General features: G+C 39.9%; 1 protein-coding gene across 2 annotated transcripts; it reads left to right on the top strand.

The window, feature by feature from the left end:
- Nucleotides 1–32: 32 nt before the first annotated feature.
- On the top strand, nt 33–27,949 carry DDX6 (DEAD-box helicase 6). 2 transcript variants are annotated; one of them, XM_038380548.2, is made up of 14 exons: nt 33–169; nt 4,083–4,553; nt 6,830–6,893; nt 7,404–7,508; nt 8,839–8,968; nt 9,564–9,710; nt 10,213–10,307; nt 13,007–13,129; nt 13,671–13,799; nt 14,243–14,359; nt 15,747–15,810; nt 18,735–18,836; nt 20,207–20,386; nt 23,648–27,949. In XM_038380548.2, the coding sequence occupies exons 2-13, from the start codon at nt 4,354–4,356 to the stop codon at nt 20,380–20,382; spliced, it is 1,452 nt and encodes a 483-aa protein (XP_038236476.1). In that variant the 5' UTR covers nt 33–169; nt 4,083–4,353; the 3' UTR covers nt 20,383–20,386; nt 23,648–27,949. The 2 variants fall into 2 exon arrangements, with proteins under 2 accessions (XP_038236476.1, XP_038236474.1); XM_038380546.2 differs by lacking the exon at nt 33–169 and adding an exon at nt 488–645.

Below are 27,949 nucleotides of genomic sequence, written 5' to 3'. Positions count from 1 at the left end.
AAGTGACGCGGGGAGGGGGGGGGGGAGGAGGAGGAGCTGGCGGGCCGCGGGCAGGCCTGGAGGGAGCAGCGGATGCCGAGCGCGGACGGTGACTGCCCCCTTTAAAAGAAGCGCTGAGGAGCGTGGCGTGGAAGTGGCCGAGGCTGAGCTGAGGCGGGAGCGTGCGCGGGTAAAAGCCTGACTGAGGCGGACGTCCCCGCCGCGGGGCGGGCATGGCGGGCCACGGCAGTAACGGGACAGGCGGCTACTAGCTTTCGCCTGGAAGTGCCGAACAGCAGGTGCCGGCGGGTTCTCGGTGGGCTCCGCGTGGGCCGGTGGCGGCGACGGGGGAGCTGGGGAGCGGGTGAGGGGCCAGCATGGGGAAGCGAGGGGGGCCTGGCTGGCTGGCTGCGGGGTACCGGTGTGACGACCTGGCGTGTGCTGCGGGGGCGCCGCGGCTCCGCCAGGAGGCCGCTTCGAGGCTAGCGCTGAGGTAACGGAGGCGGGCCTAGGGGCCGGGCCTGCCTGCTTACCAGGCCGGGAGGGGGAGGGCACACGGGAGGAAGAAGGAAGCCGCCATCTTGGAGCGTCGAATCGCCATAACAAGGCACCAAGCGGGCGAGTGCGAGGACTTTTATACCCGGGGGAGCGCAGCCGGCGGCGGCGGTGAGGCGCTTGCCGGGGATGCGGCTTTCGGGGCTGGGCATGGGGGCGCGCGGGCATCGGCTCCCTGTACTTCGGTGCGGCCTGCGGCCTGCTCTGGAGAAGGGCCGGGGCTGGGCTGGGCCGGGCCTAGCGGGCGGCCACTGGGGGCGGGGGAACGCTGCGGAGGGACTTGGTGGGTCTCGTCTCGTCTCGCCCGCTTGGGGTCGGTGTCCCATGCGGGGGCCCTGCAGGCGCGTTAGGGCACCGGGGGGTGGAAGCGGGCGGTTCGCGAGGGGGCGGCGCTGCAGGGTGGCTGGTGGTGGTGGAGGAGCGGGGCGGGAGGCCGTGAAGTGGGGGGAGGCGTGTATCTGGTAGCCTGACCTTGAGGGGTGCGGGGGCGCTTGGTGTTTCTGGTGGGGGACCCTGCACTGGCGTGCGGGGTTGGTGTATCGGGGAGCACCGCCCCCCTCGGTGTCTGGGTCCCGGCGGGGGCGGGGATGATCTTTTGTTTCCCCGACGGATGTTGCCGGAGTCGGGTGCCCGCTGATGTTGCGCAGATACATTTTTAGGGTTGTGCCTGTTCCTACAGGCTGCTCCAGTCTGGCCGCAAATAAACGCGGCTTATGTACGTTTGTTGTTAAACCGGGTGCCTCTCGGCTGTGGGGGAGCCGGGCTGCTCCTGTTTTTGCCTGGTGAAAACGCCCCCTCCCCAAGCTTTGCACAAACTTCTCCGGACACTCAAACTAAAGCTCCTGTCGGTCCCAGGCGGAGGCCCATAGCGATGTGGGAGTGAATCAATAAAAAGTGTTTAAGCTGCTGCGCTCCATTGTTCGCTTCTGAAAATGACACGTTCCGTTATTTTCTGAGGGGAGAAGGATGAGAATATGGTTGAAATTTCTAAACTGATCGAAGCTGCAGTGAGGCCCTTACTTTAGAGGAGATGTAGGTCGGTTCTGGAGCAGTTCACGTCGGCCTCGGGACTCTGTAGGACTATTTGCTTGAACCCTAGCAAACGGTGGAAGACGTGGTTCCTGGGGTCACTTAAAAAGCACCCCCCCATTTTGTGTACGTTCATGTAGCATTGTGTGCTCTTTTTAGGCAAAAATCAAAGTTCGTCAGGGAAAGGAGGATGTTTACTGCAAAAGGGCAGTGGAAATGTGTAGTGGCAGCAGCTTCCATAGTCTGCATACGTGGTCAAAATCAAGAAAGGAAATGCTTAGACGGGGGGTGGTGAGTTTTGCTAGGAGAGGGCACTAGCTTTCGAAATGGTGGTGTTGCTTGTCCAGATGTATTAAATATCGTTTTACTTTCTTACATGTTATACTTCAAAGTTTTGGGAACCTACTTTGGGTGTGGGTTAAGATATTTAAAGGCACTTTGCCAGGTAAAATAAAAAGGAAAGCGGGTTACTAACAACACATTATTAAAAAAGTTTCAAGTTGAGTTTACCTCTTGCTGTATGTATCTCCCTGCTGTTTATCTGTTTTGTTCTACTGTCCTAGATGTATTTTAGATATTTGAGTTGTAACAGAAAAGGGAAATGTCTAAATCCAAATAGTGTTTCCCTTGACTTCTTAAAAATAAAAATATTTTTACTATGACAGTGTCCCTGTAAATTAAAGGTACTTGAAAATGACATCCATCTGAAAATATTTCACCTACTCATAACAAGAGTACCATCTAAAATGACTGACTGACAGAGATTGGAGGAAAGTATTTTTTTTAAGATTGCTTTGTGCAGTTGGCAGTACTTCCTATACTAATGGTTTCCCTTCCATAGTAAGTCATCTGCTCTGTCTTTACTTTGAAATACAAATAAATAAAGGAAAAGGGGAATGTTTGGGGAAAAAAAATAAAAACTTGATTGTAAAACCATAAAAGTGGGCAGAAATATTCAGAATCAGGTTGTAGTACCTGAAATTACTTTTAACTCGTTTTTAAAGTGACTAGATATTGGTGTCCCTTTAAGGAATGTTAGTATTTGAATTCTGTGGGTGGATTTCACCTGGGTATGGGGAGAGGTATTTTATAAACAACATTTGTGTAAGAGGGCAGTAATCAACCAGTGCTGCCTTTGTTTTACATTTATTGTGTAAAATGCAGCTGCTTTGTGGTGATGATACTTACTATATGTCAAGCCTGTAAATCCTTTTTTGAAAAGGCTATTGATAGGCCTGTAGACTTTACTTGTTAGGGTAACAATTCCAGGGTTACTTCAAACAAATTAATCTTACAATTTTGTACTTTTGTAACTTTCTATGACGAGTACAGGTTGTGTGTGTGTTTGATATCTTGTTAGCCAGTCAGCTATAGTTGCATACAAAACAAATTTAAAGTTAGTGTGTTGGGGAGTATTGGAAAAGTATCTGTTTTCTGAGAGCACCAGGCAGATTTTCCAGTGACAAACTTATTTTGAACATAACTCAAAGGGTGTAAGCTCCATTAAAAAATTAAGGGGGAAATCTCTAATGATACATTTGTATCTGAATTGCTATCTCTAATTAGAAAACTTAACCACTGCAAGCTTTTTTTTTTTTTTTTTTTTTTTGTGAATGTAATAAAACAGGAAGCTGTTTTGATTCACTGAGAGTGAAGGACTTGGTTTCACTATTTGAAATTGAAGTTTTATTGTTTTTTTTTTAATTGTACAGCTTACCTGTTAAACCAGCTGTTTAAAATTAAACCTCTACTTAAACAGAAATAGAATTTATAACTTTCGGATTTCCAGTGTTTTTCCAACTACTTCAGATGATTTTCATCTTGCTTACCATATTAGTAAGCCCACCCACATTCTCTCCTCTCCTCTACTCCTCCAATTGAGAAATTAAAGTAATTGCATAGTGCACCCCCCCCCATTCTACCTATATAGATATTTTTTTCACTTCAAGGTCCAAGAGACGCAGACAAGGTTTTCATCTCAAGGCCAAAAGACCAAAAACATCAAGATACTTGATCACGGCCTTGGATAGGCCAAGAGACTACTTACACTTGATCTTAGCTCATAGAGCCAAGATAATACAGTTGTATTCTTCATCTCCTGTCCTTAATTGATGTGCACCATTGTTTTGTGATGGTAAACAGCTGCAATGTTCTGTCCCAGAGATGGCTGCACTTCAAGCTTGGGTGAAATAATCTCTGTGACTCATAACTATGTTCCTGGGGTGTAGTTAATATTTGTAAAGCATTTCATCACATAAAAGATGTTAAGAGTACACGTTTTCACAGAGTTCCACATGATAAAATGATAGTTGTGTCCTCAGTTTTAAGTAGGGAAGTTAACTTTTGGTTTATTTGTGACACTTGATCTTCTGGGTGCCTTTGTTTAAAGTACTGAGGTTTTGGATGCTTGTTCTGGTGGTGCTTCAGTTCAAATATCAAAATAGTTTGTAATAATTATAGTAATATATTTTTACACCCTAAATCCATGTATTAATTGTGTTTTTCTGCATCTTTTTCAGACTGAAGTGAGTGAATTCAGATATAATTCAACTTTGTTAGAGGGCTTTTTTAAAAAAAAAAAAAAAAGTTGTTCCACGGTGCATCAGAGCAAGTTACTACTTTACTGTTGAGTGACTTACAGGTGCTTGCCTGCATTGCAATAAAGGACTCATATATTGAGCAAGACTTATTTATCTCTTCATTTTGGAGAGTCTAATAAACTGTTATTACAGTTTCTGTACTGACTTTCAAAGTTTTGAAGTCTAAAAAGACATCTTTACAAATAAAAACATGAGCACGGCCAGAACAGAGAACCCTGTTATAATGGGTCTATCCAGTCAGAATGGGCAGCTGAGAGGCCCTGTAAAACCAAGTGGGGGCCCAGGAGGTGGGGGAACACAGACTCAGCAACAGATGAATCAGCTGAAAAACACCAACACAATCAATAATGGCACTCAACAGCAAGCACAGAGTATGACCACCGCTATTAAGTAAGTATTTACATAAATGTTAAGCAGCATCTGAAACATGTGTTTGAGCTACCAGGCATTGGAGAGAATTTAAGATTCTTGTGTTGATATTTAAGTTTTATGTCCTATTGTTACTTTAAAATTCAGTGTAGGCTGTCAAATGAGGAATATGTACTACTGATAATTGAGAAAATAAAAGTGAAATTAATAGACTTTCTCTGACGGATCCTGGTTATTTATCAGTTGTGAGAATTAATAGGTAAGGCATTTTGTCAAAGTGTATACTATTCAAAAGCAAAGGTTGATGGCCTACCTTAATTCCTTTTCTTGATAGCACTTCCCCCAGAAACATCTTCTCATCCTGATACCTTGTTCAGGATCGATGTTAGGGGTGAAGGGAAGATGTGGAGTCTATTGTAGTTTAATACAAGTGTGTATGACTATAGCTTTTAATACAAGTGGCAAGTTGTGACATAATGGACCTTTAAAGTCACTTTGTTCAGAGTACTGTCTTGTGTCCCTGTCCCCCCCCACGTCAATTATATGACATTTAGTAGATATTTCTCATTAAATGCTAGGACTAGAGCTAAATATTTTAAAACTGGGAATGCCAGTTTTTCATTGACCTTAAACCACTCATTTTCTTTCCTGAATGATTTGCAAAACATGATTTAAAAAAAGTCTGATCCCTCAATTTAACACTTTTAAAAAAAAAAAAAATACCAGTACAGGTTTGAATAAAATGTACCTGGAACAAGTGCAACACTAACCCCCCCCCCCCCCCCCCCGCCATTCCCCCTGCCCAACTTAGGAATTTCTGAAAATGCGTTATAAAATGTGGATTTGGGAGTTGGAAATTGGAGTAAAGAACTATTCCAGATCCAGTTTCAAGTTTTGGTCTGTATAAGAACTAGAGACTTGTGTATGGATAATTATTTTTCTTCCGTAGTGCATGAATGAAAATTATAAACATCTTTATGCTTTTAATTGCTTTAGTAATTTTGAAGAAACTGCCTGCCAGATGAAGAGAATGCAATTCACAAAAGTGGTCCAACATATAGTTTTGGTTTAAATAGTCAAAAATCTTATGAGTTGCTGATAGTCTGGCTAACAGGACATGGTGAGCTGATTATTGGCTGGGGATGGGAAGAAAACTTTTCTCCTTTTTTCCCCCCTCATGGTTTAGCATTGTACAAATTAGACAAATGAATTATGGGTTCTTACTGTCTTTCAAGACATTAGATATGAGCACTTGATGCTATTTGGAGCAGATACAGGTTATGATGGACCAGTACTGTGTTGTCATAGATTATAAGAACTGTCATACCTTTTCCAAAGATATGGTTGGCTAATGTTAAGGAAACTAACCCTTTCCATTATGACAGGTTTCAGAGTAGCAGCCGTGTTAGTCTATATTCACAAAAAGAAAAGGAGTACTTGTGGCACCTTAGAGACTGACAAATTTGAGCATAAGGTTTCATGAGCTACAGCTCACTTCATCCAATGAAGCTGTAGCTCATGAAAGCTTATGCTCAAATAAATTTGGTAGTCTCTAAGGTGCCGCAAGTACTCCTTTTCTTTTCCAATATGTTACTTGTCCTGTTTGGGTCTGAAATAGTGAGGGGAACTTGATGAGGTGAACAGTTATTGATCGTTTTTCAGAGTAGCAGCCGTGTTAGTCTGTATTCGCAAAAAGAAAAGGAGGACTTGTGGCACCTTAGAGACTAACAAATTTATTAGAGCATAAGCTTTCGTGAGCTACAGCTCACTTCATCGGATGAATGCATCCGATGAAGTGAGCTGTAGCTCACGAAAGCTTATGCTCTAATAAATTTGTTAGTCTCTAAGGTGCCACAAGTACTCCTTTTCTTTTTAGTTATTGATCATATTTGCTAATGGTTATAAGAGGTGAGTAGATAATCTGTGCTTTAGAGACTCTTCTCTTAAAATTTGTCTAAAATAAGAGCAGCATTTCTGGGAGACATAATTATGCCAGGTTCTTTGGTGCATTTACTACATTGCACCATTTAAGTGGATGCTGTTTAGAGAGAAGTATAATGCTCTGAGTTTAGGACTTGAATTCAGGGACTTCTGAGTTCTAATTCTTGTTTTGTCATGGTGGTCCTTGCCTTGGGTAAACAGTTTAATCTCTGTACTTCAGTTTCCACATCTGTAAAACTGGGGAAATAATTACCTCACAGGCAGATTAAGGTTTTGTTAGTTTGTGCAAAGTACTAATTGTTACTAAAACAGAATTGAAATATTTAGGGTTATTAACTAGTGCTTTCACATTGCAGACCTGGTGATGACTGGAAGAAGACTTTAAAACTCCCTCCAAAAGATCTGAGAATCAAAACTTCGGTAAGGATGTTTTAAAGTTCACTACAAGCAATGGGTTGTGAGTGTGAGATAAATTGCAGTGACAGTGTGCTAGCAGTGAGAAAATTCATTTCTGATCTATTTTTAAAACTTAATTAAAAGGAGATAGTAATATACATTCACTGAGATACTTGGCAAATATGTTTCCCTTCTCTCTCAAGTATGTTGAAACTCAGGATATATTTTTACTTCAAGAATATTACAGGATGAAGACTATTAGTGCTCTTTCTGCAAAAATGGATACGTTTTAAATGTGTATGCAGACTACTTTGCTTGGTCCCCAGTAACCAATACTACCTAATTATCCATGGTTGCACTACACAGATTTTTGTGAACTACTGTATGATGACGGAGGGTGGGAAAGGGCTTATTACTGCATTTTGCCTTGTCTTTGTCCTGGATTTATAATCTGTGTAGGTTATTCAGTCAGACCAGTTTATGGGGATAATTTGTATGAACAGGTGTTACCGTTCTACTTTCTTAATTGCTCAGGATGTGACCTCCACAAAAGGAAATGAGTTTGAAGATTACTGTCTGAAACGGGAGTTGCTGATGGGAATTTTTGAAATGGGCTGGGAAAAACCATCTCCTATTCAGGTTAGTACAGAACAGATTCTTTGTGCCACATGTTGATTGCTTCATCTGAGATATCTCATAGTCAGTCATTTAACGCTTTTGGGCATCCTTGAGGTTTTGACACTAAGGCTTTGACCGTATAATTTCTGAAAAACTTACTTCATACTAAACTAAAAAAAATACCTAGTAACATAGAAATTAGGCTTTTTTACCTTTTAAAAGGCTTGATGTATGATTCTGTTTGTTGTAGAGAGGTTAGGGGGTTGTAGGCCCCAACTTGCTAAAATGCTTCAAATGTGTAAGTAGTCCTGTGGACATCAGCAATCTCCTCTGTTCTTTATGGACAAACTTAATAGCTCTGAGTTGATTTAAGCACCACAGAGGTAGTCATCACAAAAAATCTCTGTAGAATCTTACCGCAGTTCATCTCACCCCTTAGTTGCAGCACTGTGCCAGTCTAATCACAAACCTCTCAGCAGAGGTGGGGCAAAAGGTGACTGAGATGTACTTTGATGGAAGCTGGTATGACCCCCCAGTAAAGTCCTCTCACTCTCTTGTTCTGATGTTTCTCTGGTTTTGTGATCTGCAAATTATTTTTAGTAGGTGGGGGGTGGTGTGGTGGTTTTTTAATTGAGCACTGGAGAAGAATTAAAGTACACGCAACTGGTCCGTTTCACCTCATCAGTGGAGAATATGATACAAGGCATTCTGAACACTTATCTTCACTCCAGGCTCTGTTATCTCTGTTACTTTGTCTAAGTGTTAAAGAATGGTTTTATATTTTTTACTGAACGGCAGAAAGAAATTACTTCTGGTCTTTGAGTCTGGAGCTGGCTCCCTAAAGGATGTCTTAAATTTCAAAAGCTAATAAGCCCTCTGTTTTCATGATGTAATGGTAAAATATATACACGATCTTGAAGTCGCAGAGGCAGTTTTCTCTACTGGCCTAATAGGTGTCTGGAATGGGGGTTATGGTGGAGAGCCTTTCTCTCCCCATGGTATAGTTTGATAGCATCTCTCCCCCATCTCCTTTGTTGTACTTAATATGTGTGTACTCTGCACATTAGAATCATTCCTGTGGTAGCTGGTCCATTCACTCTGCCTATGATCAGGCTAGAGTAGTGGGGGCATTGATAAATGGGATACTGGGAGCAGTTTTCTCGCAAGTGGGATGCTGAAATGCTCTTGCTTGATGAGGTTGGTGTACTTTCGTATATAGGGTCTTATAACTCAGTATTGCACTGGAAAATTCTCCTGTCCCTTATCAGGGTCAGTGTTAAACAGGGCCTATTTTTTTAAAGTTGTAGTTGAAGTTATTTTACTGTTGCATTGCCCTGTGCTTGCTTTTCAGGAGGAGAGTATTCCCATTGCTTTATCTGGTAGGGATATTTTGGCTAGAGCTAAAAATGGAACAGGCAAGAGCGGAGCCTACCTCATTCCCTTACTTGAACGGCTAGACTTAAAGAAGGACAATATACAAGGTGAGTTGAAGACAGGTTTACATGAAGTTCCATCTAGGATCTAACATGAGTAGCCCGGTTGCTGCACACCAGAATTGGTGGGATGGGACATTAGAAGATTGTAGGTATCAGTGTAGCTTGATGGCCTGCAAATTTATACTAAAATTGGTGGCTGAATTTTTCAAAGCAACCTGGGGATTTGGAGACACTTTCAATTAAAATTAATCCCCAAGACTGCTTTGAAAATCTCAGCTATTACAAATTTCTCATCATCCTTGCTTATATGCCCTGAAAAGAAGTGTGGTGTACAGGTGGCTGGGGGTGTAAGTTGTGGCTGGCACTATTTAATATCCCCCGAGGAATGCCAGTTAACTTACAATGTTTCAACACAGTGATGTTTCCTTGTCATGAAGAATACCCATGCAGTTTCTATGACGACTCATTAGCGGGTTTAAGAAGATCTATAAAAATTCTTAAAGTTTAGCCATCATAGAGTTTGAGTACATGTGTTCATAAGGATGTCATTCTTTAGTGCCTTTTTGAACTGGAAGGAAGGCAGTATTAAAAGATAAAATGCATCTTCTGTGCTGAGGATTTTGTGTATCTTCTCTTTCAGCAATGGTGATTGTTCCCACTCGAGAACTAGCATTGCAGGTCAGTCAGATCTGTATCCAGGTTAGCAAACACATGGGAGGTGCCAAAGTGATGGCAACAACAGGAGGAACCAATCTGCGTGATGACATAATGAGGCTCGATGATACAGGTTAGGACACTTCCCAGTTAAGGTTGCTGCTCCTTAATGGCTTGCTCAGTACTGCAAAACATAGCATTAAAATATCTCCCTTTCAGCTACTGTTATACTAGCATTGGCCTTTTTTGAGCCAGGGTGAGGTTTTATGCAGCCATTCTATAGTCATATCTAAGGACTGGTCTATGCAAGCATCTAGTTTGCAGGAAACGGGGGTGTGAATATGTCATGTGCTAACTGTCCAGGTGGACTGTGCTTCAGTGCACTGTAAGTTCTGTAGTGCACTTTGATCTACACCGCTTTGAAACTGGAATACCTCCGAGCATACTACAGAACTTACAGCGTGCAGGAATGGGGTCCATGTAGATGATTAGTGCATATCAGGCTACCTTGAGGTAGATTTACACCCCAATTTTCCACAGACTGTTTGTAGAAAAGGCCCTTAAAGTTGATTTAATGTAATTGTCTGTCTTCAAGCAAAAATTCACCTAAATGTATGTTCTTATAAAATTTACAGTGCATGTGGTGATAGCTACCCCTGGAAGAATTTTGGATCTCATCAAGAAAGGAGTAGCAAAAGTTGAACATGTCCAGATGATAGTATTGGATGAGGCAAGTCGCTGTCTTAAATATCTTTCAATGTTTTGCAGTTCATTAACAGGAAGTTAAAACAATGACGCCTCTTGGCAGGCCTGCTCATTGAGCATTGCTGGCCAATAAAATTTTCAAACTTTTTTTCGACATCATAAAGCTGAGATTGATCCATTTCTGCATTTTTTTTTTCGGGGGGGGAGTAGTTTGGGGGGGCGGAAGAGTTTTCAGCATGTACTTTTCTCAGAGACTGCTAAAAACAAACTGATAGGGAAGGTTTGCTTTCCCCTTACTTTGTAGGACCACTGATTGTTAGGTTAACAGTCTCTCTTCTGAAATGGGTAGCTCTTACTCTTCATTTAAAATGACTGTTGTAATACAAACCTTTCAGTATAAACTGATATACAAAGATCCAGTAGATACATAGATTCCAAGGTGTCTGACCTCCTGTACAACACATGCCATAGAACTTCCCCAAAGTAATTCCTAGAGCATATCTTTTTAAAAAAACATGTGAACTTGATTTAAAAATCCACCACAACCTTTGGTAAACCGTTCAAATGGCTAATTATTCTCACCATTAAAAAAATATATGCATAATTTCCAGTGTGAATTTGTCTATCTTCAGCTTCCACCCATTGGATCATGTTCTACTTTTTCTGCTAGATTGAAGAGTCTGTTACTAAATATTTGTTCTCCAGTAGAGTAAAAGCAACGTTCCTTCTAACTTCTCTTGAAACAACTGAATCTGAGTCGGAGGCTGGGAGAGTGGGGATGTGAGAAATAGTTTGCTACACCCAATAGACAATGGGTTCATGCTGGGTAATGGGCTGAACTTGATCTCCTAGTGTGATACTGTGGCCAAAAAGGCTAATGCGATCCTTGGATGCATAAACAGGGGAATCTTGAGTAGAAATAGAGATTATTTTACCTTTGTTTGGCACTGGTGTGGCTGCTGCTGGAAAAGTTTTGTCCTGTTCTGGTGTCCCCAGTTCAAGAAAGATGTTGAAAATTTGGAGAGGGTACAGAGAAGAGCCATGAGAACTATTAAACGGTTAGAAAACCTGCCTTATGGTGATACTCAAGGAACTTAATCTATTTCACTTAACAAATAGATGACTGCGAAGAGTTACAAAGGGATCTCACAAAATTTTGTGACGGGCAATAAAATGGCAGATGGACTTAATAACGGCGAATTTCAAAGTAATGCACATTGGGAAAACGTAATCCCAACTATACAGACAAAATGATACTGTCTAAAGTAGCTGTTGCCACTCAGGAAAGCGACCTTGGAGTTATTGTGGAGATATCTCTGAAAACATCTACCCAATTTACAGTGGCAGTCAAAAAACCTGGCAATGTTAAGACCCATTAGGAAGGGGATAGATAAGATAAAAATCATAATGTCACTATATACATTTGATAGTACGCCCATACCTTCTATACTGCATGCAGTTCTGGTTGTTCCATCTCAAAAAAGATGCATTAGAATTGGAATAGATGCAGAGAAGGGCAACAAAAATTATTAGGAGTGTGGAACAGCTTCTGTATGAGAAGACAGTAAGACTGGGACTGATCACCTTAGAAAAGAGATGATTAAGGGGCGGAATGTGATAGAGGTCTATAAGATCATGAATGGTGTGGAGAAAGTGAATAGGACAAATTATTTACCCGAAGGGTAATGTGTAACACAAGATCAAACTCACAGGCAGCATGTTTAAAACAAAGTATTTCACACAGTCAACCTGTGTAACTTGTTGCTATGGGATGTTGTGAAGGCTAAAAGTATAACTGGATTCAGAAAGGAATTGGATAGATTTATCTCTCCCCCCCACCATGAACTTATCAGTGGCTGTTAGACAAGATACTCAAGGTCACAACCCTGTGCTCCATGTGTCCCTAGACCTCGCAACTGTGTGAAGCTGGGACTGGACAATAGGGATGGATCACTTGAAATTGCCCTCTGAAACATCTGGTACAGGCTGCTGTCTGACAGAATACTGGGCTAGATAGATCAGTCATCTGACCTAGTATGGCTGCTCTTCTGTTAAGGTGGGGAATTGATCAGTCTGTAAGTATGTACATGAGGAACAAATATTAAATAATGGTCTCTTCATTCTAGCTGAGAGGTGTAACATGATCCAGTGGATGGAAGCTGAAGCAAGTCCAATTCAGATTAGGAATATGGTGTACATTTTAAACAATGAGTAATTAACCATTGGAACAGTTTACCAAAGGTGCTGGTAGATTCCCCATTACTGACCATTTTTAAATCCAAGATCAGATGTTTTCTGAAAGATGTATAGAGTCTAGAAATTATTTTGTGGAAGTTCTATGACCTGAGTTGTGGTCTGACTAGATAATCACAAGGGTCTCTTCTAGCTTTAGAATCTATGAATTCAAGTTAAGGAATGGGAAATCTCTTCTGCTCTTCCTTCCTCAGTCTGGTATGGCTCTTAAATTGGAAGAGTTGGAAGTGAGGCAGGATAAATTGCATTTCTTGGTGTCTGTGCAGTTGAAGTAAAGCTTTTCCCTAGTAGGTAAATAAAGCTGTCCATGAAACAGTATACTTCAAAGCAAGCTTTCTGCCTCACAAGTTGAGGAGAACATTAGTTATATTTCATGTTTTTCTAACTTAACATTAATAAAAAACATCCGGAATTTGCAGCACTGGGGTGTATATGTGTATATATATAAATTTTTTTTTCTTCTCATCGCAGGCAGATAAATTGCTGTCTCAGGATTTTGTTCAAATAATGGAGGACATTATTCTTACGCTACCTAAGAACAGGCAGATTTTGCTCTACTCAGCCACTTTCCCTCTTAGTGTACAGAAGTTCATGGTAAGTGGCCTATTGATGCCCATTTGGGTGTGGAGACTTTTCCCTCATGCACATAGGTAAATGTGCATCATGTAAACAGGGTGGTGGTGCTGGTTTTTTGTGGTTTTTTTTTTTGTTTTTGTTTTTCCTTGATGTGATTTATGCATGGGTGTTCTAAGTTGCATTCTGGATTTAGTTTTGTATCCTAAAAAAACATTAAATGGGAATATTAAATAAACAAACATCCATTGTACATATCCAGTATTAATAAGAAAAAACTCTCTGCAACTGCAGTCTTGGGATGACAGGTTTCAGAGTAGCAGCCGTGTTAGTCTGTATTTGCAAAAAGAAAAGGAGTACTTGTGGCAAATAAATTTGTTAGTCTTGGGATGCACACTCCTGTTTTGCTTTATCTGTTGGGATTGTGCTAGCATAACTGTTGACGGGTGATGCATCTCAAATGGTAGGATAGTAGGTTAGGTAAGAAAATACTTATTTTTTTGTGAGTAGACAGGCGTGTCTTTTCTACCTTAATTTAGTTTGAAATGCCTCTTTATTTCAGAATTCCCATTTGCAGAAACCCTATGAGATTAACCTGATGGAGGAATTGACCTTGAAGGGAGTTACCCAGTACTATGCCTATGTAACTGAACGGCAGAAAGTACACTGCCTCAATACGCTATTCTCCAGGGTAAGTATGCTGCTGCGCAGTGTGATGCAACTAGAACACCAGTCTGAACCACTTCATTTATCCTTCAGAACATAATTTAATGGCAAAGATATGCATTCTAGCAAGAAAAGAGATTTTCCTTAACCTAGTGTTTTTGTTTAAAAAATGGCTTTCTTTAAATGGACAGTGACACCTTGGACTATTTATTTTTGATGCTGTAGCTTTGAAATTTGAAGCCCAGGATCTTTTCTGAAAATGCATATTCTCTTGCTGTACTATTAAACTGCAGACCTCCTGATGGGAGAAATGTCATTATCTTCTCTTTGCAGCCAGAAGAGTGAGTGACTTCTACTAGCTGGAATCCCAGATGCATGTTTTGCATTCCTGAAAGGGATGCATTCTCCTCAGATTTCAAAGCTTTGTAAGTAAAATGCTGCTGCTGTTTAACACCTCTCTCTATTCAGCTCCAGATTAACCAGTCAATCATTTTCTGCAACTCCTCACAACGGGTTGAACTGCTAGCCAAGAAGATCTCCCAGCTGGGCTATTCCTGCTTCTATATCCATGCTAAAATGAGGCAGGTGAGTGTGAAGCTATACCAGTTAGTTTGAAAGCAACTGATAACTTAATAGATGTGAATTAGAATTGTAATATTTAGTCCTTCAAGAACTGTAACTCAAAAGTGTTGTACTGCTTAATTAAAGAAATCAGGATCGTATTTCTTAGCACAGCAACTCAGTCACATGATCTAAAGCACCTTAATTAAAACCAGTTTTGATACACACTTAATGTCTTACATTTTAGTTGTCTTATGTGATTCCATTGATATGTTTTACGATTTTAGGTCTGTTCTCATCATGGGTTAGCTCCAGACTTGAGTACTGATCTTGTCTCTGCTAACTAGCAAACGTTGGTGGTAGGCTCAGATGCCATTTGTAACCAAATTTCATTTTAAAACCTTTTGATTCAATTTTTTATAAATTGATGCTAGAACTTTTCAGCTGCTACTCACTAGTAAGACAATCCAAATACTCCCTGGGTGGTAAACAAACTTTAATGTGGTGTTTTCTGGCTGCTCTCAATATTGACTGTTCATTGAAATCTGAATAAAAAGTTGGTTTTTAGTGGCACAAATCAGACTTCCAACTAGCTGATCTTCACAGCACAATGCAGTGCATATTTGTTTGTCTCAGGCCTATCATTTATTTAAACTAATTGATGAAGATTGATACTACTTGAATTTTTTCAGTGCTGCCAAGATGGTGCCATGGTTATTGATTTATGTAAAAATAAAATGAGTAGTGAGTGAAGACTTGAGTTAGCAGAAAGAGACTTACTTGTCATGCATTGGTTTATAACATAAATTATGAATAGATCTCTAAGCAATAAAGTAAATTGAATATTTTTACTCAACAAATAACACAATGTCTTGAAGACTTGATAGTCAAAATATCTGGAATGAAAATAAGTAACTTTTCAAATTTTAATTTTCTTTAGGACAGCTGTAATCCAAGCGTACTACGAGGAGACCTGATTTCTAATCCCAGTTGATTTATTGTGACTTCAGGCAAATCACTTAATTTGTCTGCTTCAGGCCTTCTCTAAATAAAATTTTGTGTAGCTTTTCAGTACAGAAGCTGATGTAGTTAAATTCTTAAAAGTCCTTTGGATACACACTTCAGTTAGAGTGCTTCAAATTTCTTTACTTTAAGAGGCACTCTTAAATAGATTGTCCATCCACAGGAATTGCATCAGTTTCTGACCAGTTTAGTTAAATATCTATACCCAAAAGTTGTACCAAAAGCCTCTTTTGTTGAAGCACTTTATAAAATGGATGAAAGCACAAGAAGTGCTCAGTATTCTTATTGAAGAGAGTGTTTGTTTATTCCAACTCATGGGGGAGAGAAGTAGTAGGACCCATGTTTCAATTTGTAAAAGCTGCTGCTATTTTTTTTTCTGCTTTCCCAGGAACACCGTAATCGTGTGTTCCACGATTTCCGAAATGGCTTATGCCGGAATCTTGTTTGCACTGGTAAGTGGTTTTTCTTTTTGTTTAATCCTTTTTCAGTTTTAGTAGTAAACACAGATCATTTGACTTCTAGAGGTTGCAACTGGAACCAGACTATAGATGCAATCAATTCACTTGCTTTTTTTTATCACAATGAAGAAAACTATACTTGCCTTCAGTGGTCAGAATCTTTCAAGACTATAAGAAATGTCAGGCTGGAAGGGACCTTGAGGGGTCATGTAGTCCAGCCCCTGAGTGCTGAGTCAGGACCAAGTAAACCTAGACCATCTGACAGGTGTTTCTCAAGCCTTCTCAAAAACCTTCAGTGAAGGGAATGCCAGAGTCTATTCCCACTGTTTAACTTCCCTTATACTTAGACCGTTTTTCCTGATCCCTAACCTAAATCTCCCTTGCTGCAGATTAAGCCTATTACTACTTGTCCTGCCTTCAGTGGATGTGGGGAACAGTTGATCACTGTCCTCTTTATAACAGCCCTTAACATAGTTCAACACAGTTGTTAAGTCTTCACTCAGTTGTCTTTTATCAAGACTAAACACGTTTAGTTGTTTTAACCTTTCCTTAAAGGTCAGTTTTTCTAAACCTTTCATCACTTTTGTTGCTGTTGTCTGGACTCTCTTCAGTTTGTCCACATCTCTCCTAAAGTTTGGTCTCCAGAATTTGACAATGATCTCCAGCTGAGGCCTCACCAGTGCCAAACAGAGCAGGACAGTTGCCTCCTATGTCTTAATACGGGGCTCCCCGTTAACACACTCCAGATTATTAGCCTCTTTCACAACTGCATTGACTCATTCAATTTGTGAACCACTATAACTCCCAGATAATCTTCAGCAGTACTACCACCTACCCAGTTACTCCCTATCTTATAGTTGAGCATTTGATATTTCCTTCCTAAATGTACTACTTCACATTTATCTTTATTGAATTTAATCTTTTTGATTTCAGACCAATTCTCCCATTTGTCAAGATCATGTTGAATTCTAATCCTGTTCTCCAGAGTGCTTGCAACCCCTCCAAGCTTGACGTCATCTGCAAATTTTATATGCTTACTCTCCTCACCATTACCCAAATTTTTAATGAAACTATTGAATAGTACCGGGCCTAGGACTGACCCCCGGTGGGATCTCACTAGGTTGTCCAAGTTTGACAGTGAACTGTTGGACTACTCTTTGAGTACAATCTTTCAGCCAGTTGTGCACACCCTCGTAGTAATTCAATCTAGACCATGTTTCCTTAATTTGCTTATGAGAATCATGTGGAACTGTATCAAAACCATTATTAAAATCAAGGCCAGTAACCCAGACTAAGAATTAAATTTGACATGACTAGTTGACAAATCCATGCTGGCTATTTCTTATAACACTGTTTTATTCTCATAGGTGCTTGGTTTAACAAATTATTAAACAATCAATTTGTATCTTTCTATTTATGTAACATTACTATTTAAATGTTACAGTAAGATTGTGCAAGAACTCCTAAAGTGAGACTTCAGGCATATATATGCAGACTGTGGCTAAATAAGGATAAAAGGCAAATGTTAAATTTTCCTGCCCTCCTCCCCCAACACTGACTTGGAATGTTTTTGAGGCATTCATTATTTGCATATTATCGTGAACCATGTAGCATCCTTCCTGTTATGCTGAGTTTTACTCATGTCCCACCTAAATGATTGTATAAGAGTAATTTATAAAACTACCCTTTAATTAGTCTTGCTTTTGACACATGGACTACTTTTAAGGCAGTTACATACTTCTTTACGTAGGATAATTTTAGAAGCAGCTGAAGTATAACAGAAAAACTTGTTTAACCTTTTTAATAACTGTAGCGTCTTTATCTGTTATATAGTCTGGCCAGGCTCCTAGTATCCTGCAGAGCATCCCCACATGTTGTAGGTAGCACTTATTAACTTTCTTCATCATAAATTGGTGTTTAGTTTTTGAAAGGATAACAAGTATAAAGGTTGAAACAAGTTGAAAGGATAACAGAGTGCATGAGTCATGATGAACTTAAAGTAACTTCTACATAGAGAGGTATAGCTTACTTTTGCACATTATTGTGTCAACTATTGAGGATCAAACTTGCCTATGAATCCTTCTTGTAATTTAGCTTTTTGCCACAACCTTAGTATTTTTAACATATATACAAGTCAAATATTAATTAGTTGAAAAGGTATGTAGGTACTCTATCTGCACTGATTTTGTTCTGTTACATTTTTGTGGAGGGGGGGGCGTTTAGATAACAAACTTGAGATAAATTGCTGATTTCTTATTTTGTAAAAAACAAGTTTTTAAAGTGTTCTGTTTTAATCTCACACTTAGAGAACTGGGTGAAACTGCATTCAGCCTGTTAGGATTCCCCACTGCTGTAGTTGCTGATGAGTGGTGTTGCTGACTTCATCAATTCAGTACATGATTGGAAGCTTGTATTCTAAGAATAGTAACTTTTTAACTTCTCCAGAATGCATCAGAAGAGAGGCAAAATTGTTAAATTAGCTGGAAAACAAGTTGTATAAGCCTTTAGAGACTCAGTTGAAAATGGTGTACTTTCCCTTCAAGGGAAATGTGAAATGGATGCTCAGACTTAGGCAAAATGCTAGAGGAGTTGTTCCTCATATGAAGGATCCTCAATACCAAGTCTGGAAAGCTCATGTCTTGATGGTTCTTCACAATGTTATCCAGGCCCAAAATGTGAGGGGAAGATTTTTTTTTTGAACAAAATTTAAATACAAAATAAGCAGCTCTCACAGGAGAGATTCACCATCCAGTTTCTTAAATATACTAACCATGTTTTAAGGGTATTTTATCATGCTCAAGTAACCTCTCCATCCTAGGTAGCCTTTTCCCCTAGCTCCTGTTGTACCCTCCCACTCCAGGTAGTGTAGTGGTTTTTGGTGAAATAAAATCCATTAATTAAAGGGAATTCTGTTTCAGATCTGTTTACCCGAGGTATTGATATCCAAGCTGTGAATGTGGTGATAAACTTTGATTTTCCAAAGCTGGCAGAGACGTATCTCCATCGTATTGGCAGATCAGGTGAGGGAAGGGAAGTGTTCTTCAGGAAAGCTGTGCAAATAAATAAATATAATTTGCTACTGCTCAGATTTACTTCTGCTTTTTATTCTGAAGTATTGTGGGTTTCTCTCAGATGGCTTGAAGCGAGTTGATGGGTTGTTTTTAATTTGGCCTGTACAAAGAAACTTCATTCCTTTTTCACCAAGGAAAAGCTGTGTAAAGACCTTCTCTTCTAAGGTGTGTTGGAACATTATACAAAACAAGATTAAATGGTTAGGTTACTGAAATTGGCCCAAATATCTGTTAATTTTTAAATATTTTAATTAAAATACATTTTCAGCCTCCTAAAACCGGCTCCTTCTCATGGCAATCTAAGAAAACTACTCAAATAGCTGTGTGCATGTGCATTTTAAACGCATGCTTTTCTGCGGGGAGGGAGAGAGAAGATTTTTGTTGATACTTGGGGTCATTAACAATAAGACATTACAATGAATGTCTTGACACATGTATGTGTATATAAATCTTAATACAGGATCAACAATAGCAACATATTGTAAATTAACATTTCCCTTTTTTCAAAATAGTTTAAATACAACCATAACTTAGTATGAATAGTTATATATAGACATATCAACTTTTTTGTTTTTTGGGGAGAAGCTGAATGTTTTTTGGGATTGTGGTGAGAAGGAAGTTTCAAGAGAATAGAAAGAAAGGAAAGTCAAGGAGGGAGAGGAAGGAGGATGTAGTTCAGTTATTAACCACTGGTAAACACACACTTGTAGCCATGACACTTTTTTCTTCTGTGTATACTCCAAAGATTTTTGTCAGATGTCTGAATGTCAGTGGATTGAAACTTAAAATTATTCATTCCTAGCAAGCAAAGGCACATCAGAGAGGACTCAATCTGTAAAGTTTGAATTCAGTTGTGTTTGAGTTATCCGGGTGAGGGAGAATAAAAAACACTGACGTTTCCATGGTCGCCCCACCCCCTCTTTTTTTTTAAACAAAAACCACTGCACACAATTATTGGCTTAACTTTTCAATAAAATTTAGTCATTGGGCAGACACCAGACAGGGGACAATAGCCTGAAAGGAGACTGTTCAGAAATCTGTAGAGTTTAATTGGTGTATTTTAACATGGTTTTTCTCCTTTGGGGAGCAGAAATGTCACTACTTTTTTCTTTTCTGAAGCAATACTAAAAATTACAGCAATAAATGGGGATGTGAAACTTGAAATAGTTACTGTACTGATGTGCTTGAGGGTTTGGATTGGTCAGTCTTGTTTGAAACTGCCTTTTTATTGCTGCATGATCACGTGTAATCTGGTTATGTGACAACCTACAGACTTGTTTGATAAAACTGTTGCTACTTTAGCCTTTCTTTTTGTGAAGGTCGCTTTGGTCACCTGGGCCTGGCCATCAACTTGATCACATATGATGATCGATTCAACCTGAAAAGTATTGAGGAGCAGTTGGGAACTGAAATTAAACCCATCCCAAGCAACATTGACAAGAGCCTGTATGTGGCAGAATACCACACTGAACCTGTAGATGATGAGAAACCTTAACCATGTGCGTATATGATTGCTCAGAAAGCCACGGAATTGAAGGCTGGGTGTGGGGCAGTGGGGAAATTGAGGGAGATAGAATAAGTTGATTGTATGGATCACTTCACTTTTTTTTCTTACCTTTCCTTCCCCTTTGATTTTTGTTTTGTCCATTCTACTCTGCATGGTGAGCTCTTCTGGGTGAGCTGCACTAAATAAGTAGGTAGCCTTCAGACTAGCTGTTTTGACCTAATCTGGTATCTATCATTCTCTTGCATACCCTCTTGTTCAGTAATGTTGTGCCAAAACGCATGAACAGATGCTGTGAACTCAATGGATAAACTAATTAATGAATGGGCATAGCATGCTTACGATTTATTAATGTATGAAGCAGCCTTTTCCTCACTTGACTTGCTGACTTGTGTGTGTTTTCGAGGTAAGATAAGAGTTTATTGCCTGGCCACAAGAAACTCTGAGAAGGGAAGAGGCAATAAATGTGGCTCTCTGCTGAATTTTGGACTCTTATCCTCATTGATTTAATAGTATTGGTAACACCCAAAGGCCCTGATCAAGACACCATTGTATTAGGCTTTATACAGGCCACTTTTTTTTTTTTTTTAAATTTCAGAATTTTGAATGGAGGTGCAGACCCCTTTGTAAATCTTAGATCTAGTCTGCAAACCCCCAGGTGTCTGTGGACCACAGGTTGAAAAGCACTGGTATAGGCAATACAGTAAGAGTCTCTGCTCCAAAGAGCTAACAAGGGAGTGGGTCACAGGGATGAGGGGATGAAAGTAAATACACCTCATTGCATAGACTAGCTTTTGCAGAAAATTTATGGGTCTTGATTTCAGTTTTTTTAGAAACTGGCTCTTCCCAACTGACACAGCCGCTATTGGTTAACTGATTTCTTATAGGCATTACAGCAGAGGTGGGTGATGAGGGAGCTGGTGAATGCCTTATAGATCAATTTGAGGAGGCTGTTGCATGCACGAGGTTCAGCAAGAAAGAAAGAAAAAGTGCAGAAATGGCTGTGGGAGAAGCTGAGAAACAAGTGGATGAGGCTAGCATTACTGGAGTGGAGAAAGTTGAAAGGCTGATGCAATAAGGCTATTTAAATGAGTGAGGGGGGGCAGAGTTGTGAAGAGCCTCCTTGAGTGTGAGGACAAAGTTTTAACAAAAGTTTTTTGACAAAAGTTTTAAAGTGCGAGTACTCCATTTCATACAAAAGGAGTGTGATGGGTAAGAAACGTCTGAACAGCTGTTTTGAATGGATTTGTGAGGAGCGGCGGGTGTATTAGAGGGTGTAAAAGGTTAACCGGTAAGAATTAGACTTGCCGTTAACCGACCTTAACTGATAAACTGGTGGCCCCGTGCCAGCTGGAGGAACCCCAGTGCTGAGCTGATGGGAAGGACCCCCACATGCTGGCACTGGCCGGGCTGGAGCAACCTTGGTTAACTGGCTAAATTATATAATCTAAATTGTTTAACTGGTTCACTTTTTTTAACTGATATTTACATTGCTAGTATTAATGAGGTCAGATAGGAGGAGGTTAGAGTAGGCAAGATGGAAAAGGAGGGCCTGAACTAGAGGTTTTTTAGCAATGTTATGAATGAAGAAATGGCAGGATTTGAATGTTGTCTGGGATGGCAAGGGAGAGTGAGATGCCAAAGATGATCCTTGGGTTATGGAGTAATAGCAGTATAGGAAGGATGGGGTGATGTCTGCAATGAGAAAGTGGGGAATGCGGAGGAAAGATGCATTCTGTTAGGGAAACAGTGAGCCAAGCACTTCACCTATTAAAATGAACAGATTCAGACACCCAGGAGCCTACAGTCTTTCCCATTTCCTGGTCTATTGGAGATGCAGTATTTGCTTGTAAGAGACTAACAAATTTATTTGAGCATAAGCTTTCGTGAGCTGTAGCTCACAAAAGCTTATGCTCAAATAAATGTTAGTCTCTAAGGTGCCACAAGTACTCATTTTCTTTTTTGCAAATACAGACTAACACAGCTGCTACTCTGAAACCTGTATTTGCTTGTGTAGGCTCCTTGAAGGAGAGAGAAGCTGTGTATGTTAAGGATGGCTTATTTCTGTAATTCACCTTGGTTGCCACTAGATGTCTCTCTGAAATGGCTTTTAAAAAAAAACAATCCAAAACACTAGTCTCACTTCCCAGCACTACAGAGTTATATTCTCCTGCTTATGCTTCAGGCTACACAGCAAAAATGTTTGCATTTGATGAGGTAAATCTCTCATGTTTGTTTAAAGTACCCTGAGGTTATAATTCAGCAGCATAGACCTTCAGAGACTTTGTGGATACTTGATTCCTCCTCCTCAGTCATTGTACTATGTTCCCTATAGATGATAAAAAAGGAGAGAGTAAATGCTTTTGTTTCTGGAAGCAGGAACCAAAACATTGTTCAGGAATTTTAATGGATCTCTGAAACTGTGCATAGTCTGTTTGTTCTAGAAAGAGCTGCACCGTGAAACTAGATATAGGATGAGACTATTTAACTTCATTAAATTATGCCAAGGAATAATTAACCATTTGTTTCCTCACTGGAAATATTGAAGGGGAAACTAATAATTCTGATCAAGCCAGGCTAACTTGTACCCACTGTGTGGCTGGCAGAGCAGCCTCCTTTTTGAAGGAAAAAGTTGGTGACTAATTGTAATACTGTAACTAAAGATTTAGCTTAGCGTACAGGAATTGGTTAAAATAAGTTTTAGAATGCCTTCAGAAGGGAGTGTGGTGCTAGCATACCCCTTAGAGCTGCCATTGAGAGCCACTGACTGCGGAAAGCCTGTATTGTGGGTAGTCTGAGGCATGGAAGTGTAGCCTGCACTTATTGTTTGGGTGCTTGAGATTCAGCAGGCTTTCAGAGTTGTAAATAAATGATTCTGAAATCTTTGATTAAAGAGATTAGCCATTTAACCAAATGATGGCTTCCTATTTTTTTAAAAGGAAAGTTCCTTTTTTCCATGCATTCATCTTTTGGGCTGTTCCCTTTCCATCACCCAGTATGAGTGGCAGCTTCCTGTTTTTGTTACTTTATTCGACACTTATGTTTGCTATAAAAGCAGTCATCAACATATATCCTACTATAGCCTTTCATTTAGTAGGGAATGTTAGGCTTGTATAACTTTCAGGCAAAGTGACCAGAACTTCAGTTAGCTTTAAAAGCTGCTAAATCGTAAGACTGAATTACTTTTCTGTATTTTCTTCCTAGCTTTTTGAAAACAATTTTAGAGAAAACTAACTGCAGGATCTTTGTTTTTTAGGCTTTGATTACAAACACCAGAAGCTGAAGCCCCTTGATCCAGATCTGTGACACATCGTTTCTTTGGGGATATCCTTCTCTTTTTGGGTTTTTCGTCTTCTTTTCATTTTGGAACTGTGAAGACTAAAGAGCTCAGACGTATTTTCTTTTTTTTTTTTTTTTTTAAATTTGGCAACAAGGAAGAAAGAAGATAAAAGAAGGAATACTTTTTTGTTTTTTCACTTGTTTGCACTGTGTGCTGATTGAACATTAGTTGCACTAAACTGCTGGTTTTAAATTTTTTTCTTTTTGGGGGGGCGCAGGGGCAGCGGCAGCAAGGGAGGAAGAGAAACCCTGAAAAGAGAAGAAACTTGATGAACAGAAGTTTGTCTGCAATTTCAAATTCTCCAACAGCTGATTGAATGCATTTCAACTTCTCCCTGGTTACTCATCTGTTTTTAAGCTAAACAGCTTGTTACTTATTCGTGCAAAGTGCCTTATGCTATGAGACCATTCAGAATATCACCTTTCAGATACAGCCCATGGAATCAACAGCTTTTTTTCTTTCCAGGTCAAAAGTTCCCAACCCGTCTCTTGCCCTCCCCCCACAATATTCAAGCCCAGGGCTGCGAGATGAAACTATCAGTAATGTAACACTTTTTTTTGTTTAACTTTTTATTAAATTGGAGGAGTTGATATGCAACTGCAGTTCACCCACACTGTAAATACATGTATTTAAAACAAAAACAGCTAAAAATCTGGGCTGATTAGGTGCAACATCATAGCTCTAGAAGGAAAGAGCAGCCTATCATCTTTTGCAGGAGCCATATGAAAAGCTCATATGCTCTAGCAGAACACTAAAGACTGGTTTCCATAAGTCTCCATTAGTAGTTATAGCACTTGATATGTAGACTTATTTCAGAACCATGGCCCTCTTTCCTCTGGCACAGTGTCCCATTGAAAATTGGATGTGTATACTTGTATAAACTTGTAAATATGTTTTTTCTGTTTTGGGTTCATATATAACTTTTTTTTTATGAAAGTTGCTGGGGCTAAAGGGATTGGACTGATTATGGGAGCAGCTAAAGGTGAGAGGGGCTCAGTTTTCTGCAACACTAAACATCTGAAACGTGCTCTGACCTCTATGAAGAGCAGGCCTAGACAAGTGTCCCTTGTGAGGGTGGGTTTGCTCTGGTGCTTGCAATATTGTCTTGTGCTGCTCTTTTTGGAAAAGATTACATGTTGGGTTGGAAAAACCTCAAACTCCATAGCTTAACTTGTTTGAGGTACTTTTTGATTTCCCTCTTAAAATTCCAGGAACTTTACAAGCTCTAATGAGGGCAAAGACCTGTGTTTCACCTTGGCATGAGGGAAATCCAGTAGCTATTAGTGTAGCTGAGCAGAACATGGGTGTGAATTTGGGTTTAAAAGAAACAATACAAAACCAACTTGTATGCATAAACTGACAGTTCTGGAGCTCTCTTGGGTGTTTCACCTCCTGCAGCATTGTGCATACTCTGCCCAGAACAACCGTTATATAGATTTGAGCTGGAAAAAGCAAAACCATTAACCTGTTAACTTTGAATCCACAGAAAGCTGCTTGCCATCTTCAGTTTTTTGGCATGAACTGCTGTCTGTTCTGCGCTGTATATTACTGGAGAATGCTTTATGGTCAAGTAGTGTTGCTTTAAATTGTGCCCCTCCCAACATGCTTGATGTTTGGCCTGATCTACAGGCAAAAGGAGTGAGACAAATCAAAATCAGTAAACTTTTTTTTTTAAACATTTCCTTTTAGCCTGTTCAACTACAGTTTGTCAGGAGGCACCTGAATGAAAGCAATTCCCTTTTGGTCAGTTGTACTTTGCATATACCGATGCTGTACTCACACCATGCTTGTTTACCTGAATATGGTTATGGGAATTAATAATTTCTCCCCATTTTGACTATAAAAAGTAAAATTGTTCTTTGTTGGGTTTTTTTGGGGAGGGAGATTTATCCATCCAACTCCTTGAGGATCAGAAATAGAGCCAGGTGCCTCCTGGTGACAGCTTTCAAGGTGAAAAGTGTGGGGGTTTTTTGTTGTTGTTTTGTTGGTTTTTTTGTTTTCCCTTAATCTACAGTGACTCTGTAATAACTGTAGCAAAAGCTGCACTAAAGTACAAACTCAAGAGCTTGGTCACAGGCACTCTGTGAGCCACATATTAAGTTGGCAGGTACCAAATGTAAACAAGTAGTTTTGGGGTGCTTTTTGGCAGAGAGGGAGTTTGTGGGTGTAAATTTCGACCAAAAGTAAAATCTTGCTCTTGTACTGCAGCCAGTTCATGATTTTTTTTCTTTGTGACAGAAGAGGGATCATTTTAGTGCAACAAAGATAAAAAGAAAAGTGTAAATAAAAATTATCTTATGACAGAGCATGCACGTGCAACAAGAAAAAGATAGCTGTGCTGAGAGTCAAAAGTGCATGCTCTGCCTGGATTTGTGGTAGGTTAGCCTGGTGCCATATTCTGATGGTCCCTCTTGAAGCACAGAAATTTTAAATTGAAAAAGTATTAGTCTGCCTCTGAGAATTGGCACTTACCTAGACTATCAGGGGCACCATTTTTAGGTGGCTTTCTCTAGAGGAAGGAAGCGGTCTGATTCTGGTGCTAATAGGCTATCTCTAAAATGTATATGAACTTGCAAAAGGAAAGATGCTCCAAATGACTAGGCAAATCCTAGTCTTTATTTCTCCCTCATGAAGAAGTGTGTAAAACTTGATTGTCAGATTTCTTCTGGCTTCTTATTTTTACAGACTACTTGCCAACATTTCCATGTATTCATTATTTCAGAGCAAATACCTGCTTTTAATAATCCCCAGGTCAAACATTTGTTCTGTGATCAGGTTCTTAATGGGATATTGAGAATTTTACATGCTTTTCCATATTTTTTTTCCCCCAAGAAGGCAAAAAACTACATTGTTAACCTATAAATCTGATATTAGATCCTGTATCTTAAATCCCACAAGTGGAAGGAGGTGGTAGTGAAATGGGGGCACAAGTCTGTAGCCAGTTGAATTGTGACTAAAAATCTAGACTGGCTTTTCAGAGTGTATTGTACAAATGCACTGCTGTAGCTGGAGGGTTTCGCCAAGGGGAGGGGGGTGGGTTGGTCTTAAATATTTTCATTTCCAGAATGAGATGGGAGCATCTTTCCTTTGCCTTCTGCTTTGTGTCTTTATATGGAGCTGGGTGAGAACATGAAAGCATGACATAAAGACCTAGCATATATGTTGGCATCAAATCATCTCATTCTGACTAACTTTGTTCTTTCTTTTTAGTGGTGGGGAGGGTGTCTGCACCAAGGATTTAGAAATGTTTCAGATGGTTATGTTCCATCAGTGACTGACATAATGCTGCCATGAAGAGACCATCATTCAGCCTTTGTGTTTAAAGCACTGTTCTAGTTAGTTTTTTACGAACGTGAACTTCTCTCTCTCAATGCTAGGAGTCTGATTCTATTGGTGTACTATCCATTGCGAGCAATGGACTTGATGATGCTGCCGGTGCCAAGGAGCTTATTGGTTCATGGGAACAGAGTGAACTCTGGTCTCGGACTAGAATAGTGTTGCTGCCATGGCAAAAGTTTTGGTAAAATTAGTCCAAGCCAAGAATATTTGGATGCCATGACCCTTTTAGTCCAATTTTAAACCAAGACTTCTCTTTACAACAAATACATGGTCTCTGGAGTGAAAAGTATGTCAGACCAGTGAAAAATTGCTACATGAGAAGGGTAGTATGCCTTACAGCTTTGCTCCCTTCACTGTTCTGCAGCTTAAAGTGTTGTGCTATTTGAAGCATTGTTAAATTCTTGTGTAGACAGAAGTGGGGATGGGAGGGGGGAGGGATAGGGTATACTAAGATACAGGCTTGCTGTATTTTAACCATTAATTGTGGGGAAGGGGTATCTGGAGAAAAATAGTCACTGTTCCCTTTATTGAAACAAACTGGAACTTATTTAAAAGAAAAGTTTTTTTGTTTGCAATTTAGATGAGTTTATAATCCATTGGTCCCCTGTTAAAAGGGCTGTGTTCCACTGATAAATGAACAGGGTGGACTAGAACTTGGAACATTCAAGGGAGGGAGGGGAAAAATTGGCTTTTTGTTTAATTGGCAAACTGTCCAGTGGAGCTGAGTTTTCCTTGAGAATGTGTATATCTGTATGTACATGCGTGTGATGGAAGGCTGTGACTATGTGAAAATCTTCACTGAGTTCAGAGTATAGAAAAGATGAATGGTAAAATCCTGATTTTGTTGATTAAGCTCAATAAATGCTCACTGGAACTCCA

This window comes from Dermochelys coriacea, chromosome 22, assembly GCF_009764565.3.
Source record: "Dermochelys coriacea isolate rDerCor1 chromosome 22, rDerCor1.pri.v4, whole genome shotgun sequence".
Taxonomy (NCBI): domain Eukaryota; kingdom Metazoa; phylum Chordata; order Testudines; family Dermochelyidae; genus Dermochelys; species Dermochelys coriacea.
This window is presented reverse-complemented; position numbering and strand designations above follow the sequence as displayed.